General features: G+C 42.4%; 1 protein-coding gene and 1 long non-coding RNA gene across 3 annotated transcripts in view; one reads left to right on the forward strand and one right to left on the reverse strand.

Annotated features, from left to right (window-relative positions):
• LOC128351363 (uncharacterized) overlaps positions 1 to 8,221 on the forward strand; it is a 95,364-nt gene extending 87,143 nt beyond the window's left edge. For both annotated transcript variants that reach the window (XR_008319737.1, XR_008319738.1), the window contains exon 4: positions 8,086 to 8,221. This is a non-coding gene — a long non-coding RNA (uncharacterized LOC128351363). The remainder of the gene's footprint in view (positions 1 to 8,085) is intronic.
• The window catches only part of UTP25 (UTP25 small subunit processome component), a 30,859-nt gene continuing 16,712 nt past the window's right edge, over positions 73 to 14,219 (reverse strand). Inside the window, exons 6-12 of the mRNA XM_053310638.1 lie at positions 13,790 to 14,200; positions 12,743 to 12,962; positions 9,427 to 9,629; positions 8,064 to 8,246; positions 6,803 to 6,915; positions 4,098 to 4,343; positions 73 to 2,847 (exon numbers count right to left, since the gene is read on the reverse strand). Of these exons, the coding sequence (XP_053166613.1) occupies positions 2,601 to 2,847; positions 4,098 to 4,343; positions 6,803 to 6,915; positions 8,064 to 8,246; positions 9,427 to 9,629; positions 12,743 to 12,962; positions 13,790 to 14,200 (1,623 nt within the window). The 3' untranslated portion in view covers positions 73 to 2,600. The remainder of the gene's footprint in view (positions 2,848 to 4,097; positions 4,344 to 6,802; positions 6,916 to 8,063; positions 8,247 to 9,426; positions 9,630 to 12,742; positions 12,963 to 13,789; positions 14,201 to 14,219) is intronic.

Raw genomic sequence — 14,219 nt, forward strand, 5'->3', positions numbered from 1 at the left:
GCACACAAATTTTTAAGAGTAAAGAAAGGCACACAGAGTACAAAAAAAATTAAGACTCTAAGCCAGCACTGGTTATCAGCACTAAGTGGAATTGCCTTGTTAGTGGTGTTCAGTTCCTGCATGAAAGGAATTAGTTATATACAATCAATTAGCTTAGAACTAAAATAGAAACAACCGCACAGTCTAATGACCAGTGGCTCTGCAGTCATTCTTTGACATTTAAAGGATACTTACAGTATAGTCATTAGAATAAGTTGTTTAAGAGTCTGACATGCTATCTTCAAATATGAAAACATCAAATATGAAAACAACTAACAGGCAGTACATCTATTTACATGGGATCTCTGGTAGCTATACAGAGAGTTAGCAGTTATATCTGTCTGGGCATTTTAATAGCCCAGGGCTGCACAACCCAGCTGCTGGTGGATTATAACTCCCATAACCCCTCATCACTGGCTGCTGAGGATGATGGGAGCTACAGTCCAACAACCGCTATAGGGCCATAGTTGTGTAGCCCTGTAATAGACTTTTAATAGGTTTTACAGAGGGGCACTCTTGAGGAAAGAGTGATGGATCAGGCTCCAGCTATCTAACCCTAAAGAAGGCTGTTGACCTGACCAATGGGAACGTCCCCTGCCCCTTCTAGCCTCTGAGGTGGCATCTGAAAGGCCAAATTGTACCTCTCAAGTTGAGTAGCTCTGAGATAGGGTTGCTAGATATAGTTTCCTTCTGTGATGATTGGATTGGCTAGTTTATTAAAACTGACAAGGAGTTTCAAATATTTTCATCACTAGTTTATGACTTCTCTTTCTCCATCCATGGGAGAATCAAGTAAATTATTACTCTTTCCTAAAGGAACTCAATGAAACATGGCAAATGAGATGCTTTAAAAAAAGCATTATAGGCCATTCATAAGTGGAAACACAACACAAGTGGAAACACAACAAACAGCCAGCGTGGTGTAGTGGTTAGAGTGCTGGACTAGGACCGGGGAGACCTGAGTTCAAATCCCCATTCAGCCATGAAAACTAGCTGGGTGACTCTGGGCCAGTCATGTCTCTCTCAGCCTAACCTACTTCACAGGGTTGTTGTGAAAGAGAAACTCAAGTATGTAGTACACCGCTCTGGGCTCCTTGGAGGAAGAGCGGGATATAAATGTAGTAATAATAACAACAACAACTCAGCACCATATTTCTGGATACTAGCAAAAGCAATAGGCCAGAAACCATAATTTCATAAAAAAATAAGTCATTTGGGCTTTATTGCTATGGTATCATTCTGGGTCGCCTGAAGTGGGATTGGGTGGCATTTCCATTCCTACCTCTCCATTCCAGATGGTGTCGCTTGGAGACTGCTGCTCTGCAAAGCGAGAACTAAACTATGGAGTTCCACAAGGCTCCATACTGTCTCCCATGATCTTTATGAAACCGCTGGGAGAGATCATCAGGTTTGGTGCAGGATGTTATCAATATGCTGATGACACCCAAATCACTTTCTACATATCAACTTCATCAGGAAATGGCATAATCTCCCTAAATGCCTGCCTGGAAGCAGTAATGGGCTGGATGAGGGATAATAAACTGCAGTTGAATCCAAATAAGACAGAGGTACTGACTGTGTGGGGGCTGGGACCCGAGAGATGGTTTATATCTGCCTGTTCTAGATGGGGTTACACTCCCCCTAAAAGCTGTAATTTGGGAGTGCCCCTCGATCCAAAACCCTTACTGGTTTTTCAGTTTGAGGCACTGGCCAGGAGTACTTTTTATCGGCTCTGACAGATACGTCAGTTATGCCAATTTCTGTAGAAATATTACCTTAAAACAGTGGTGCATATGCTGGTAACCTCCAGGCTTGATTACTGTAATGTACTCTATGTGGGGCTGTCTTGTACACAGTCCGGAAACTGCAATTGGTACAGAATGCGGCAGCCACACTGGTCTCTGGGACAACCTGAAGGGACTGTATAACATCAATTTTAAAAGAACTGCACTGGCTGCTGCTAAGTTTCCAAGCGAAATATGAAGGGCTGGTTATTACCTATAAAGCCCTAAATGGCTTGGGTCCAGGGTACTTGAGAATGCTTTCTTTGACATGAACCCTGTCACCTATTAAGATCATCTGAAGAGGTCCGGTTAAATGTTGCCACTGGCTTGTTGGGTGGTGACTCAGGACTGGGCCTTCTCTGTGGCTGCCCTAGGGCTTTGGAATACTCTCCCTGTCAAAATAAGAGTATCTCCATCTCTGATTGGTTTTAGGAAGACCCTCAAGACACACCTGTTTTCTCAGACTTTTAACTGAAATTAATTTTAAACAGTTTGTTTTTATCTCATGAAATTGTTTTAACTTTTTATTCTGTGAAATAGTGCTAATAGTTTTACTCTGTTTTATTTTTGTTGTGTTTTATGTTATGTACACTGCCTAGAGATACACATATCAGTAATTGCTTCACTAAAATATGTATACAAGATGAACCCTTTAAAAACAAAGGTATCATATATTTAAATAACTTTCCTCATCTGATGGCTCCTCTAGAAGAAATACAAGTTCCAAATATCTGACTGAATGGTTCAAGAAATCCATTCAAGTTTCAGTCCAAAGTTTTACTCTGTTTCCCCAGTAACAAAAAGGTGCACATTTTTGGAAGACTGGAGCATCTGGGCTGCTCGTTCAGCACCCACAACAGGAGCCAGCTTTTGGGCATCATATTTCGAGTAAAGCACAGTACAGGTCAATGTGGCCTCTTCCCCATCATCTGCTAACTTCATCATATTGCAGACCTCGCTGTAGAAATGTGAATAGGTTGGCAGTTCATAAAAAATAAGATTTCTGATGCCTCTAATTGAGTACCTGAATAGAAAGGAAGAGAGTTCAAAACAGTTAATATAATACTCTGTAACAGGATAACAGAAATGTTCTTTTTCATAAAAAGTTACATACTATACGAAAGACTCAATTCTTTGTAGCTCACAATATCAAATCCCAGGAAGTTTCAACAGAACAGAAAGGACTCTTGTTTTTGTTTAACTGATCACCAAAGGCCCCAGCATGTCCAAATTTTATATCTGGGCAAAGATATAAAAGATTTCCCAGCTTTGATACCAGAGATCTTTGAACTGGAAATTCCAGTATCTAACCAAAGACCTCATACATCCACTGTCACTTTGCTGGTTCAGATGCATATTAGCAATAGCAATAGCAATAGCACTTACATTTATATACCGCTCTATAGCCGGAGCTCTCTAAGCGGTTTACAATGATTTAGCATATTGCCCCCAACATTCTGGGTACTCATTTTACCGACCTTGGAAGGATGGAAGGCTGAGTCAACCTTGAGCCCCTGGTCAGGATCGAACTTGTAACCTTCTGGTTACAGGGCACCAGTTTTACCACTGCACCACCAGGGGCTCCTATTCATACACATGTTCACACACCAGTCCCACAACTGCTCCTACAACTCCATGAAGAGAGTCATAGCTCAGTGGTAGAGCATCTGCTTTGCATGTAGACGATCCCAAGTTCAATCCCTGACTTCTCCCAGAAGGGCTGGGAAAACCCCTACCTGAAATCCTGGAATACTGCTGCCAGTGCTGAATTAGATGGATCAATGGCCTGACTCACTATATAGGAGCATCATATGCTTATTAGTCATAGCATGCCTATACCATTTAGATGCTCAAATGAAATAATGTCAAACCCCTTATTAAGCAGCTGCCATCCCTCTTAGCTAATAATTACGATTTTCATTCAAGCCACACACAAAAAGGGGAAAAATTAAAAAGGAAACACTACATTAGGTGGACAAATTTGCAGTTCATGCTCACCTTGACATGGGCGAGACATCTGCTCCTGAGAAACATGACAACAGTTCACATTCTGAATGTTTTAAAAGTTATTTTATAAGATGCTTTTCAGCCAAAGAGCCCTCAAACAGCATATAATCTTGGACTGTATTTCAGAAATCTTCAAATACAGCAGGAAGTTTTCCTCAACATTATTAAACTAACTATGCTTTCCCGCCCCCCACCCTTGGAGCAAGAAAGATTGTAATCTCACAAATTCCTCTTACAATGGACTTGGGCTCAAGGTCAACAACTCACCTCTTATAAAAGTGGAAACGTTCTGTGAAAATCAGAAATTGCTTCTTCCCCTTGAGGAAGAATTGCCTTGCTCTGGAAATGCCAGATTTATTGGTGTATTCGCAGATGTGTGTAAAACTCAGATCCTCCTTCTTGAAGTAGTTCCGAAGGCGCACATAATCAAAGTATGATGGGACATAAATGAGTGTGTGTGACATGACTGCATCACGATACTCGGGCAACACTTTGTTAATGAAGAAATGAAACCTGCATAAGAAAATACAGATATATTATTCAATTCTGAAAGGCATCTTTCTAACATCTAATACAGCCTTGTCATTAAACCTCCCAAAGCAACTCCCGCCCCCTCCCCTCAAAATCTGCTTGCCTACTCCATGGTGTTTGTTTATTATCTGTATTTTTATACCACCCTTTGTCCTAAGGCCCCAGGGTGATTAACAACAAGATAAAATCAATCATAAAAGTTCAATAAAAGCCATCTCTGAATCAAACAAAACACAACGACATCCTAAAAAGAGAGCCGGGGCCCATTCATTGGCCAAAAGCCTGGATAAAAGGGAAAGTCTTCAATTTCCTCCAAAAGGCTGGGAGGGAGCCATGCGGATATCAGTTGTGAGCGAGTTCCACAGCCTGGGGGCAAGCACTGAGAAGGCCCTGCTCTGCTGCTAACTGAGCAAAGAGGCACCTTTAAAAGTGATGGATATCTTATATTAAGCAGGGGGAGAACTGTCCCTATCCAACCCCCGCAACAGCATCCTTCCTGTAGCTGTTGCCTAACTTATATTTCTTTTTAGGTGGTTCCCTGTCTCAAAAGGGCTCACAATCTTTTTGAAACAAATTTCGAAAATCTGCTCTGCCTCCAGAAGTTTCCTGTGCCACCTCAAAATATGTCCCTGAGGGTTGGCTGAGAGGGATAGGCTTCATGTGCCTACACTTGCTGAGGCTCATCTGTTGTTGACGACAATGACCACTACTACTTATTTTTTAAAAAGCCACCTGCTATGGCTCATTTATTTGTTGTTGATGACGACTACTACTTATCTACTGCTTTTCAACTAAAGTTCTCAAAATGGTTTACATAGAACAAAAGATAAAATTTATCTTTCGTTCTATGTAAACCACTTTGAGAACTTTAGTTGAAAAGCAGTATATAAGTAGTAGTCATCATCAACAACAAATAAATGAGCCACAGCAGGTGTAGGTACATGAAGCATAGCCCTCCAAGCCAACCTAGTCATCTGTCAGTTCAAAGTTTGTTAAACTATTCTATCTAGAAACTGGAGCGGGGGGGGAAGAGTCTGGGTTTTGTTAGTTCTGATTTGGGAACCGCTCAAAAGTTGGTGGAGTTACATGTATAAAAAGGGATGGATGTTGACAGTTGAGGTAGTCTTGGAGAGCCGGGAGAGAAGAGCTGAGTTAAGAAGAGAAGCTGAAAACAGAGCTGAGAAATCACGGGGAGAGTTAAGTTGAAAACTCTCTTGAGAACTGAATCACTCTCAAAGCAGCTGAAGGAACAGTCTGGAATTTAACCCACCAGTAATAGAGAGAAAGAGTAAGGCCTGTGGCTGAGCAAGGGGGAAAGCAAGGCTCCCTGCAGAAGCTGATGAGAGGTGATTGTAGGAGAGCTCCTGGTAAGGACTCTGGGTTAAGGCACAGTATTAGGTGCAGGTTAGAGTGGATGACTTTTTCTCCCATTTTATTTGTTCCTTTATGCTCAAATGGCTGTTTTCTTTGTACTAAATTTTCTTTTAAAAAACCCCTGCTGTTTTGAATTGAACTGTTTTGATTTTTAAAAAACTGTAGCTTCTGTCTGTTTTCCCCATGCCATGCTCAGAAGCCTTTCCACACTACTGAGCTTTGAATGCAACAGAGGTTTGGAAGGCTGTTTCAGTAGACATAGCCAAAGAAAATATAAAAGTCTACTTGGTGGTAGCGCTGAAGCTTAAAATCACAGAACTGGTGGAGACTGGGCCGTGACAATGAGTCATACCATATCACCTCACATTTAAACCACAAGGTTTGCTTCAGTCATCTTCAAGTCATCAGTTGTGAACATGTGTGAGCCAATCCTAAAGAAGCAACAGCAGCCTCTCATATCTCTGAAACTGGAGGAATTGCATCCAGAGTGTGACTTTCAGACAGACCTAGAACATCTGATTTTAAGAACCATGCACTGCCTGTTACACAAGAGAGGAGAGCTGGTCTTGTGGTAGCAAGCACAATTTGTTCCTTTAGCTAAGCAGGGTCTGCCCTGGTTGCATATGAATGGGAGACTAGAAGTGTGAGCACTGTAAGATATTCCCCCCAGGGGATGGAGCTGCTCTGAGAATAGCAGAAGGTTCCAAGTTTCCTCCCTGGCTTCTCCAAGATAGGGCTGAGAGAGATCTCTGCCCGCAACCTTGGAGAAGCCGCTGCCAGTCTGTGAAGACAATACCGAGCTAGATAGACCAATGGTCTGACTCCATATATGGCAGCTTCCTATGTAAGTTCTGCCCTTATAAAAACCAAAAGGCCAAAAAAGGTAAGTAAGAAGTAGGTACAATGACAGGAGAGTATAAATTGCAAGACCATTCATAATGCTACTTGTTTAGCGTGCCATACTGGAAGCTTTGTTTGTTTAAATTAAACAACACCATGACAATCCATCCATCCATCAAAATCTGAAGCTGTCACCAGCAGAGCACAGCATAAGAGAATCACATTACCTTGCATCTATTACAGAAACTGAGTTTTCAGCTTCTAGTTTCCGAAAAACATGAGGAAGCTGTACCACAACATGACTGATGGAGCCTGTCAACAGGACGTTCCTTATAGCGACCTGCAAAACACAGTTGCAACAGTGAAGCAAAAACCAACACAAGACCAAGCACTCTCATCTAAAATCTGCTCTCAATTAACAGCATTAGAGTTGGACTGTTGAAGCCAACAAGCCTGACCATGTAGGAAATGGGGGGGCAGGGCGGGGGGAACAAGGAACTTTTCACAGGGTCATTTTTGGCTGAGGGGCTGTCCGTGGCCAATGCCTATTTTACCCAAAGGGCAGCTTCACACATCATGGCAGGAAGTAAGCAGGAGAAAAACCGCCAGTTCCTGGTGAGAACATGCTCCCAGTACTTCCACCCATGTCGTCCAGACCTGCCAATGTCGGGTCTCTTCTGCTGGCCAGTGTTGACCCGACATGCGTAAGCAGAGAGGACATGACATGGTCAACCCAACTTTGGCAGGTATGGAAGAAGTGGAAGTACCAGGAGCATGCACTCGCAGATGTGTGAAGCCAACCAAAGAAAGAAGATTCGTTTTTAATGCAAGAGAGCTAGGGTAGGACCAGCAAGGAAAGCTTTATAATTTTATATGACACTGGGGGCGGGGGGAAGTAATTATTTACAAACAAGCGTCAATATTAACTTGGCAGCAGGAGATGAAAATAGGAACGGGTGGCAGGGGAGAGCAATTGCCTGCAATCGGCCTGGTTGGGAACATGAACACATTATGGGATTGGAAGAATTTATATAGAAGCCCATGCATTTATATCTTTATACATACACTTACATTTATATCTTTACATTTACATCTAGAACTCTATAAAATGCGCTGTCTGTATATATCTCTATATCTCTATATAGGTCCATGCATTTTTAGTTGCACCAAGGCCATGATGGAAAGTCCAACAATAGGCATTCCCTATAGACATTTGTGGTTTAATAGCTTTACCAGCCTTCAAAAGAGCCCTTGAGACACATTTTTAAAGCCAGGCTTTCTGAGTTTTACATTTTTAATTGCTGTAATTTCTGAATGTGTTAAGATTTTTTACAATTCTTGTTTTAATAGTTGGTCTTGTTTGTCTTTGTTTTTGTGAACCGCCTGAAGCCTCTGGAGTCAAGCAGTATATAAATCAAATAATAAATATATAAACAAACAAGCCCTTGTCCATTTCACACAACCATACTGCCATGCTGATGAACTAACCTGCCCCCTGTAATTGAAACAGTGCTTATTGAAGATAGAGTTGATTTGCGGATCCTGGAGGGCACAAAACAGCAACGTCTGCCGATAATACTTTGACCAGTTATTCAGACTGAACATTCGCACTCGTGAGAAATCCACCCCGTGAGATTCCAGAGGCAACAGGTTGATGTGGTTCATCAAGTGCTGTAAGCATATTAAAAAAAAGGAAATGGTGTGTCATTCTCTTTTAATTTGTAGAAAGAGGGGGGAAACCAAAACAAGTTCACAAGTTTCATTTTAAAAACCCAACATGGTTGGACAGGTAGAATACTAAAAAAATACTTAACCCACAACTGGCCTTAAGTTGATCCTTTGACTGTTGTTGCTTGGAAACTTTAGTTGCTGCTCAGATCTGAAAAAGCAATATCTCAGCACCCAAGGGACTGTATTCCTCTATCGTAAGATATACTAGGGCAGCAGGGTCCACAGAAAGCTGGGTCCTCATCATATTGTCTTTTTGTTATCTTCCTACCAACTGCTATTGGTGCTTGGGTAGTGGGAAGAGGCCATACTCAAAGGGCTGGACAGAGTTTGATCCCTACATGCAACCAAAAGGTATACCTTAAGGCCTTCAAGGAGTGGGGAATCACAGGCCAGCTCCTTAACATATAGCCCTCAGATAGACAGTTGGAGGTGCTCACAGGTGGCTCATGTCATCTGACAACACAAACTGCTCCACTTCCCCCAGCAAATGAACTGGGATCCCTCTGTCAGCGGGTGGACTGTCAGATCCTCCTGAGTCTCTCTCCTTATGTAGCAACATTTATGGAAGCATTAGCTGATAATGTGGCCTGTTTTAAACCCAGTTCTGTGTCTCCTTCCACTACTCCCACAGCTTTTTCACTGCATGCAAATCTGCATTCTGGACAGCCAATGCTAGTTTTAGAAATCTTAAATGTTTCTAAAATGTTACGAATGTTTTAATTAATTCTGTTATTTCTCAACTAGAGTCCAGAAAGCAATATGGAGGAGAAAAGATCACAAGAGATGCTTCCATTCAAATTTCTCATGTCTTGACAACAGCACCACGTGGACCAACTTTACATATACTCAAATATTTTAGAGTCCTTCTCTATCCTTTTATAGAATAGAAACTTTGAGGAAAAGATCTATTGTTATGCTTGTTCCTTATAACCAAAAATTGGCGGGGGCACGGAAACTCAAAATCAAAATATAATCTAAGAATATATCCATTCTCAAGGAACACACATATTAACCACTTAATTCTAGCTAAAAAGAGAAGCTAGCTCTTTACTACATTACCCACCGTCAGTCATATTTACATCGCATGACATGCCAAAGGGCAAGAAGGAAAAATAATTACCAAAACATGTTCCCAGTTCTGCATCAGATAGATGTCGGCTTCATCGATTATAAGAATTTCTACTGATGAGAGGAAGTCATAGTCTCTCTTCTTTTCCCCCTCGGCTCCAATCACAGTCCTCAGGCCAAGAGGAGAGGCAATGATGATATCAGATGAATAAAATGGCGCATACAGTCGCATACTCCTCTGAAGAACAGAAACACCTACCCAAACATGGAAGACTGCATCAGCCAGTGGGCAGTTATAGAAGCCCCTGTTCCTCAGGGACATATTTCTGGAGAGCAAAGAGCACTAACCGAGGAAAAAAGAAGCAGCAAACATTCCACACTGAACCTGTGCATGCTCTGCTGCGCAGCAAAACGTCGGCTGAGCTTGGAGCAGCCTTGCTGCCTGGGGATGCAGCGACCTTTCGGCTGAGGACAGCATGGTAGAACCTCCCAAGAGTGTCCCCTGAAGCTCCATCCCCTTGCTCAGAAACCCCTCCTGCCCTCTGTTCACAGTTACAGCGTTTATCTGCAGAGACAAACACAGATTCTTTCCATGAATGAAAGGCTGAGGTGCCTGCAGAATCTGACCAAAAGTAGAGTTAATACCTGCAAACAAACACTAAAAGCATCAGGCAGGTGGCAGGTGGGGCTTCTCAGCATGTTGGGGCAGAACATCAGAGAACATTCTTGGGATGCTGGACTTGAGTACAGTGCCTCTGCTTTTTAAAACAACAACATCAACATCTGATGAGGGCTATCATTATGTATGTATGTTTCATTCACAAAAGGTAGTTCTTGGGTTGTTGTTTTTTAAATAAGGTCTACAAAAGGCTACTGTGTCTCATTATCCTTATTATAGGCAGAATTCAACCTTCCTTCTAGAATATTCCCTCTTAACTTGAGGTACATAACTGGTCTGCTATCATGCTAACGACACAATTTATATTTGTAAATATAAAACAAGGATTGAGTGTGTTTCTCCAATATTCTTGAAACTTTGCAACCACCAGTGCTTAATGGCAAAATCCTTATGGGGTGGGTAGGGGAGGGGGACTAAAATATATATCAATGTAAACTGAGCCCCCAATAGAAGCCCTTCAAGATTTAAGCATGAACTTTCCATTCCAAAACAATCTGACAGAAAAGACACATTTTAATTGCAAACTGGGGTAATTAAAATTAGTCTGTGTTTTGTGTTTTGTTCTGAAAAAATGGGAGAATGGATGTACTAAAGATGGCACATTCTTTGACATACTAACTGGGCAACAGATATTTAGTGCAAAGTTAACATTGCAGAAATAAATGCAAACCATGTTTGAACCTGTGATTAAAGGGAATTCCTCTACATATCAGCTTTTAAGTGGATAAGACACACTAGTACATTGGACTGAAGAGAATCATCTGGCACTTTGACTTAATTAAAAATGAAGACAGCCAGCAATATCAATGAGATTCCATTTGCTTCTCTCACCGCTTTATCCAATATCTTTCATGAGACAATACTTTCAAGTAACATTCAGTTTGAAGGTTGCCTTCTCATAGCAGGAGTTCTAGGCATCAAGCCACAAGACAATCTCATAGTGCACTGACAAACCAGCATTAAGTTACAATTTCTGAAACCAGCTCAATATTTGCTGCTCAGCCAACATTCAGACGTGCTGCATTTCCCTAGCATGCATGAGTTTTAATCATTTTTGAATTGTTTTTAGCATTGTTTTTAGCATTGTTTTAATTGTGGGTTTTATGTCTTTTTAAAAAGTTGTTGTACACCGCCCAGAGCCTCTGGATGGGGTGGTTTATAAATGTAATAAATAAATAGATAGATAGATAGATAGATAGATAGATAGATAGATAGATAGATAGATAGATAGATAGATAGAGCTCTGCCAGAAATTAGAGGCATTCCAACAACAAAGTCATTTGCATTTTGCAAAGCAGCACAATATAACTTTGCTTATTTATTGGATTTCTGCTTTCTTTGGGCTGGTCTCGATTAATAACTACAGTGCAAACCAACAGCCTCAACAATGAAGGCAAATTAAAGTTCTGTTTTTGCAGGGCTTCTAAGTTCATTTCAATACGTTTATATGGGCCGGTTTAGAGGACACAGGAAACGGCAAACCACCAGTTTCCAGAACTCGGTGGTGAATCTGTCTTCCAGTAGGAGGCTGGGGGTGGGTGATATATCCTGATATTGGACATGTCATTTGAACCTGCTAATGCTGACATTTTTGACTTATGGTTCTGAACCCACCTGTAACCAAGATTTGACATTAGTTACCTATGTTGGGTTTGGAACAGTGAGTAGGGCAAAATATGCTGAAATTGGTGGGTGTCGATGACACGACCAATGTTGCCATATATTGACCCACCAGTGCCACCCACCCACATTCCTCTACCGTCTGAACCCGTCCTAAGACCATTTAAATTCAATATATCAGAGGCTCCACAGCTGTTGCTGGACTACAACTCCCACCACTTTATTGTAGCTGAAGATGATGGGAATTGGGGTCCAATAATAACTGGAAAGCCACAGGTTGGCCATTCCCAATATATATTCACCATCTCCGCTGGGAAATAAGGGGATGTGGTTCCTCCCACCCTCTGAGGTGGGGCACAAAGGAGCTGCTACCACCCCTTTCACTAATGTAAATCACCCAGAAGCATTGGGGGTTGAAGAATGCCAACATTCTCAACAAGGTCATCACTTATGAATCTGCAACGTTCATGCAAATAGCAGCTTCAGTGTGCTTTAGGTTCTGGCAGCCAGTGACCCATGAATATGTGGTCTTACAGCTGCCTCTTCTGCCTGCCACTACCCACATTCCAAGAGATTTCGGGTGGACTCTCATTTGGGATTCAGGAGAAGACAGCAGCAACAGGTAGAACAGGCTTGAAAACATGGAGAAGCAGCCCAAGATCATTGGGTGCCTGAGATGGGATGCCAAATGCCACCCCACCTCATCTGCCCACTGTCAATAACTACCCTATTCTTCTCTTTAGCGGAATGCATTTTTAAAAGGGGGCAGGGGAGTATGGAGTGAAAGAAAAAGTGAGAAGGAGAGTGATGGGCCAGAGTGTCTTTCCACCACTTATCTCTCCTCCATACTTCCTCTTCCATTCTGTCCCTCTCCCCACCACCACTGTTCACATATAGTTTGTGGAGCAGGTGAGGCCAGTGCAGCAGTAGGCATGGGGAAGGTAAGGCCATTGATTGACCCCCTGCCTGAGGCGATGGCCTCACTTTGTCTTATCATGGGGCCAGTTCTGAAAACACGCAAAGTCTTTTTAAGAACTAAAACCACAAAAGCCCTTAAGAATTTTAATACCAATTCTGAAGTGGTCATCAATGTTCCCAGCAAAGACAGCTTCATAATCTTCCGGCCTTCTCAGATTTGGAGGCTTCTCATCTGGATCTGAGCCAAACTCCCCTTTGAATCGTTTTTTGTTGCTCACATCTATTTTTTTTTTACTTGCTGATTCAAGGAGGCTGATGAAAATCTGCACCACACGTAAAGCAGACTCACGGAAGGGCACCACTACCAGCACCTGGGCAGAGAGATGTAAATACAAGAGTGACTCCATTTTGTGTGAAGGGGGTGGTGGGGGGAAACCAATATAGACAAGGAAGTCACATACCCACAAAAGTACTGAAACAAAAAGCTTACTATATGGACATATGTTGGTGTGTCATTAAAATAAAAATGCAACACCACCACACAGGGACCTTTCTCACAATCAGGTATGAAGACGGGCGGGGAAGAAGCCTTGGAAAGCTTACCTCCCCTGCAAATGATCAACCTGTTGATGTGTGGATTGAGCACCCAGACACTCCCCGCTGCCCCTGGCAGTGTGGAGACCGGGATGCATCATCCCGACTCCCGGAAATCCCACAATGCAGTGCATGGTGCATTGTGGGAATCCCTGCAGCAATGGGTAGGCGCCTGTCAGTGTTTCAGCACTGGCTGAAAGCAGCCAGCATTGACACATGGTCAGCTAAACCAGGTTAAGGGAGCATTCGCTCCCTTAACCTCATTTAAGAGGTGGGTTCCCTAGGCGGGTTTGCTGCTGAGGTGCCGCCAGGAGCCAGTTGGCTCCAGGCAGTTCTCGTGGGCAGCCAATCCCAGGCTTTGCTGCCCTAACCCGGTCTTAGCTGCTCATTAGAACAGACTCCCAGTGATGTGGAAAAAGCTACTGTTTTGCCTTCAGTTTTGCTTTAGTTGATTGAGACATCCCATATAATTAATACACAGAACAGATTGTGCACTGATTACTATAATATTACTGTAGGATAGCAGCTCTACTTTAAAGGATATCACAACAGTGATAGGCAGATTATCCATGCTGAGGAGATACATTAAGGGAAACCCATTCACCTTGGGTCTAGTGAGTCCTTGATCTCTGAAACCGTCGTCATCACCTCCTTGTTTTTGATCCCTTCGTTTGGCATTGTTGCCAAGCACCTGTGCATTTGCCTTCAGGACATGATTCAGAGCATGCAGGCAGTAGACATGGCGAACTTCTTCCCCATTTCTTAAAGCAGTCCTCTCTGGGTAGAACAAATCCTTGTATGAATTCATAATGCAGAAGAGTTCCTTTTGCAATGGGGTAAATGGCTGATCTTTTGACTTAGTATGCGTGGAAAGGAATGGGCTGTTCACTTTCGGCCAAGTGGATCCCAAAGGCTTCTGAAGGTGAAGCTGTTGCAAATCCATTTCTTTATCTGGCTTAATAATTCCAAACTTCTCCAAAGTGGAGGAAAAAACTAGCTGACCCAGTAGTGGCCACTGAAGAGAAAAACACAAA

The sequence above is a fragment of the Hemicordylus capensis genome, chromosome 1, assembly GCF_027244095.1.
Source record: "Hemicordylus capensis ecotype Gifberg chromosome 1, rHemCap1.1.pri, whole genome shotgun sequence".
Taxonomy (NCBI): domain Eukaryota; kingdom Metazoa; phylum Chordata; class Lepidosauria; order Squamata; family Cordylidae; genus Hemicordylus; species Hemicordylus capensis.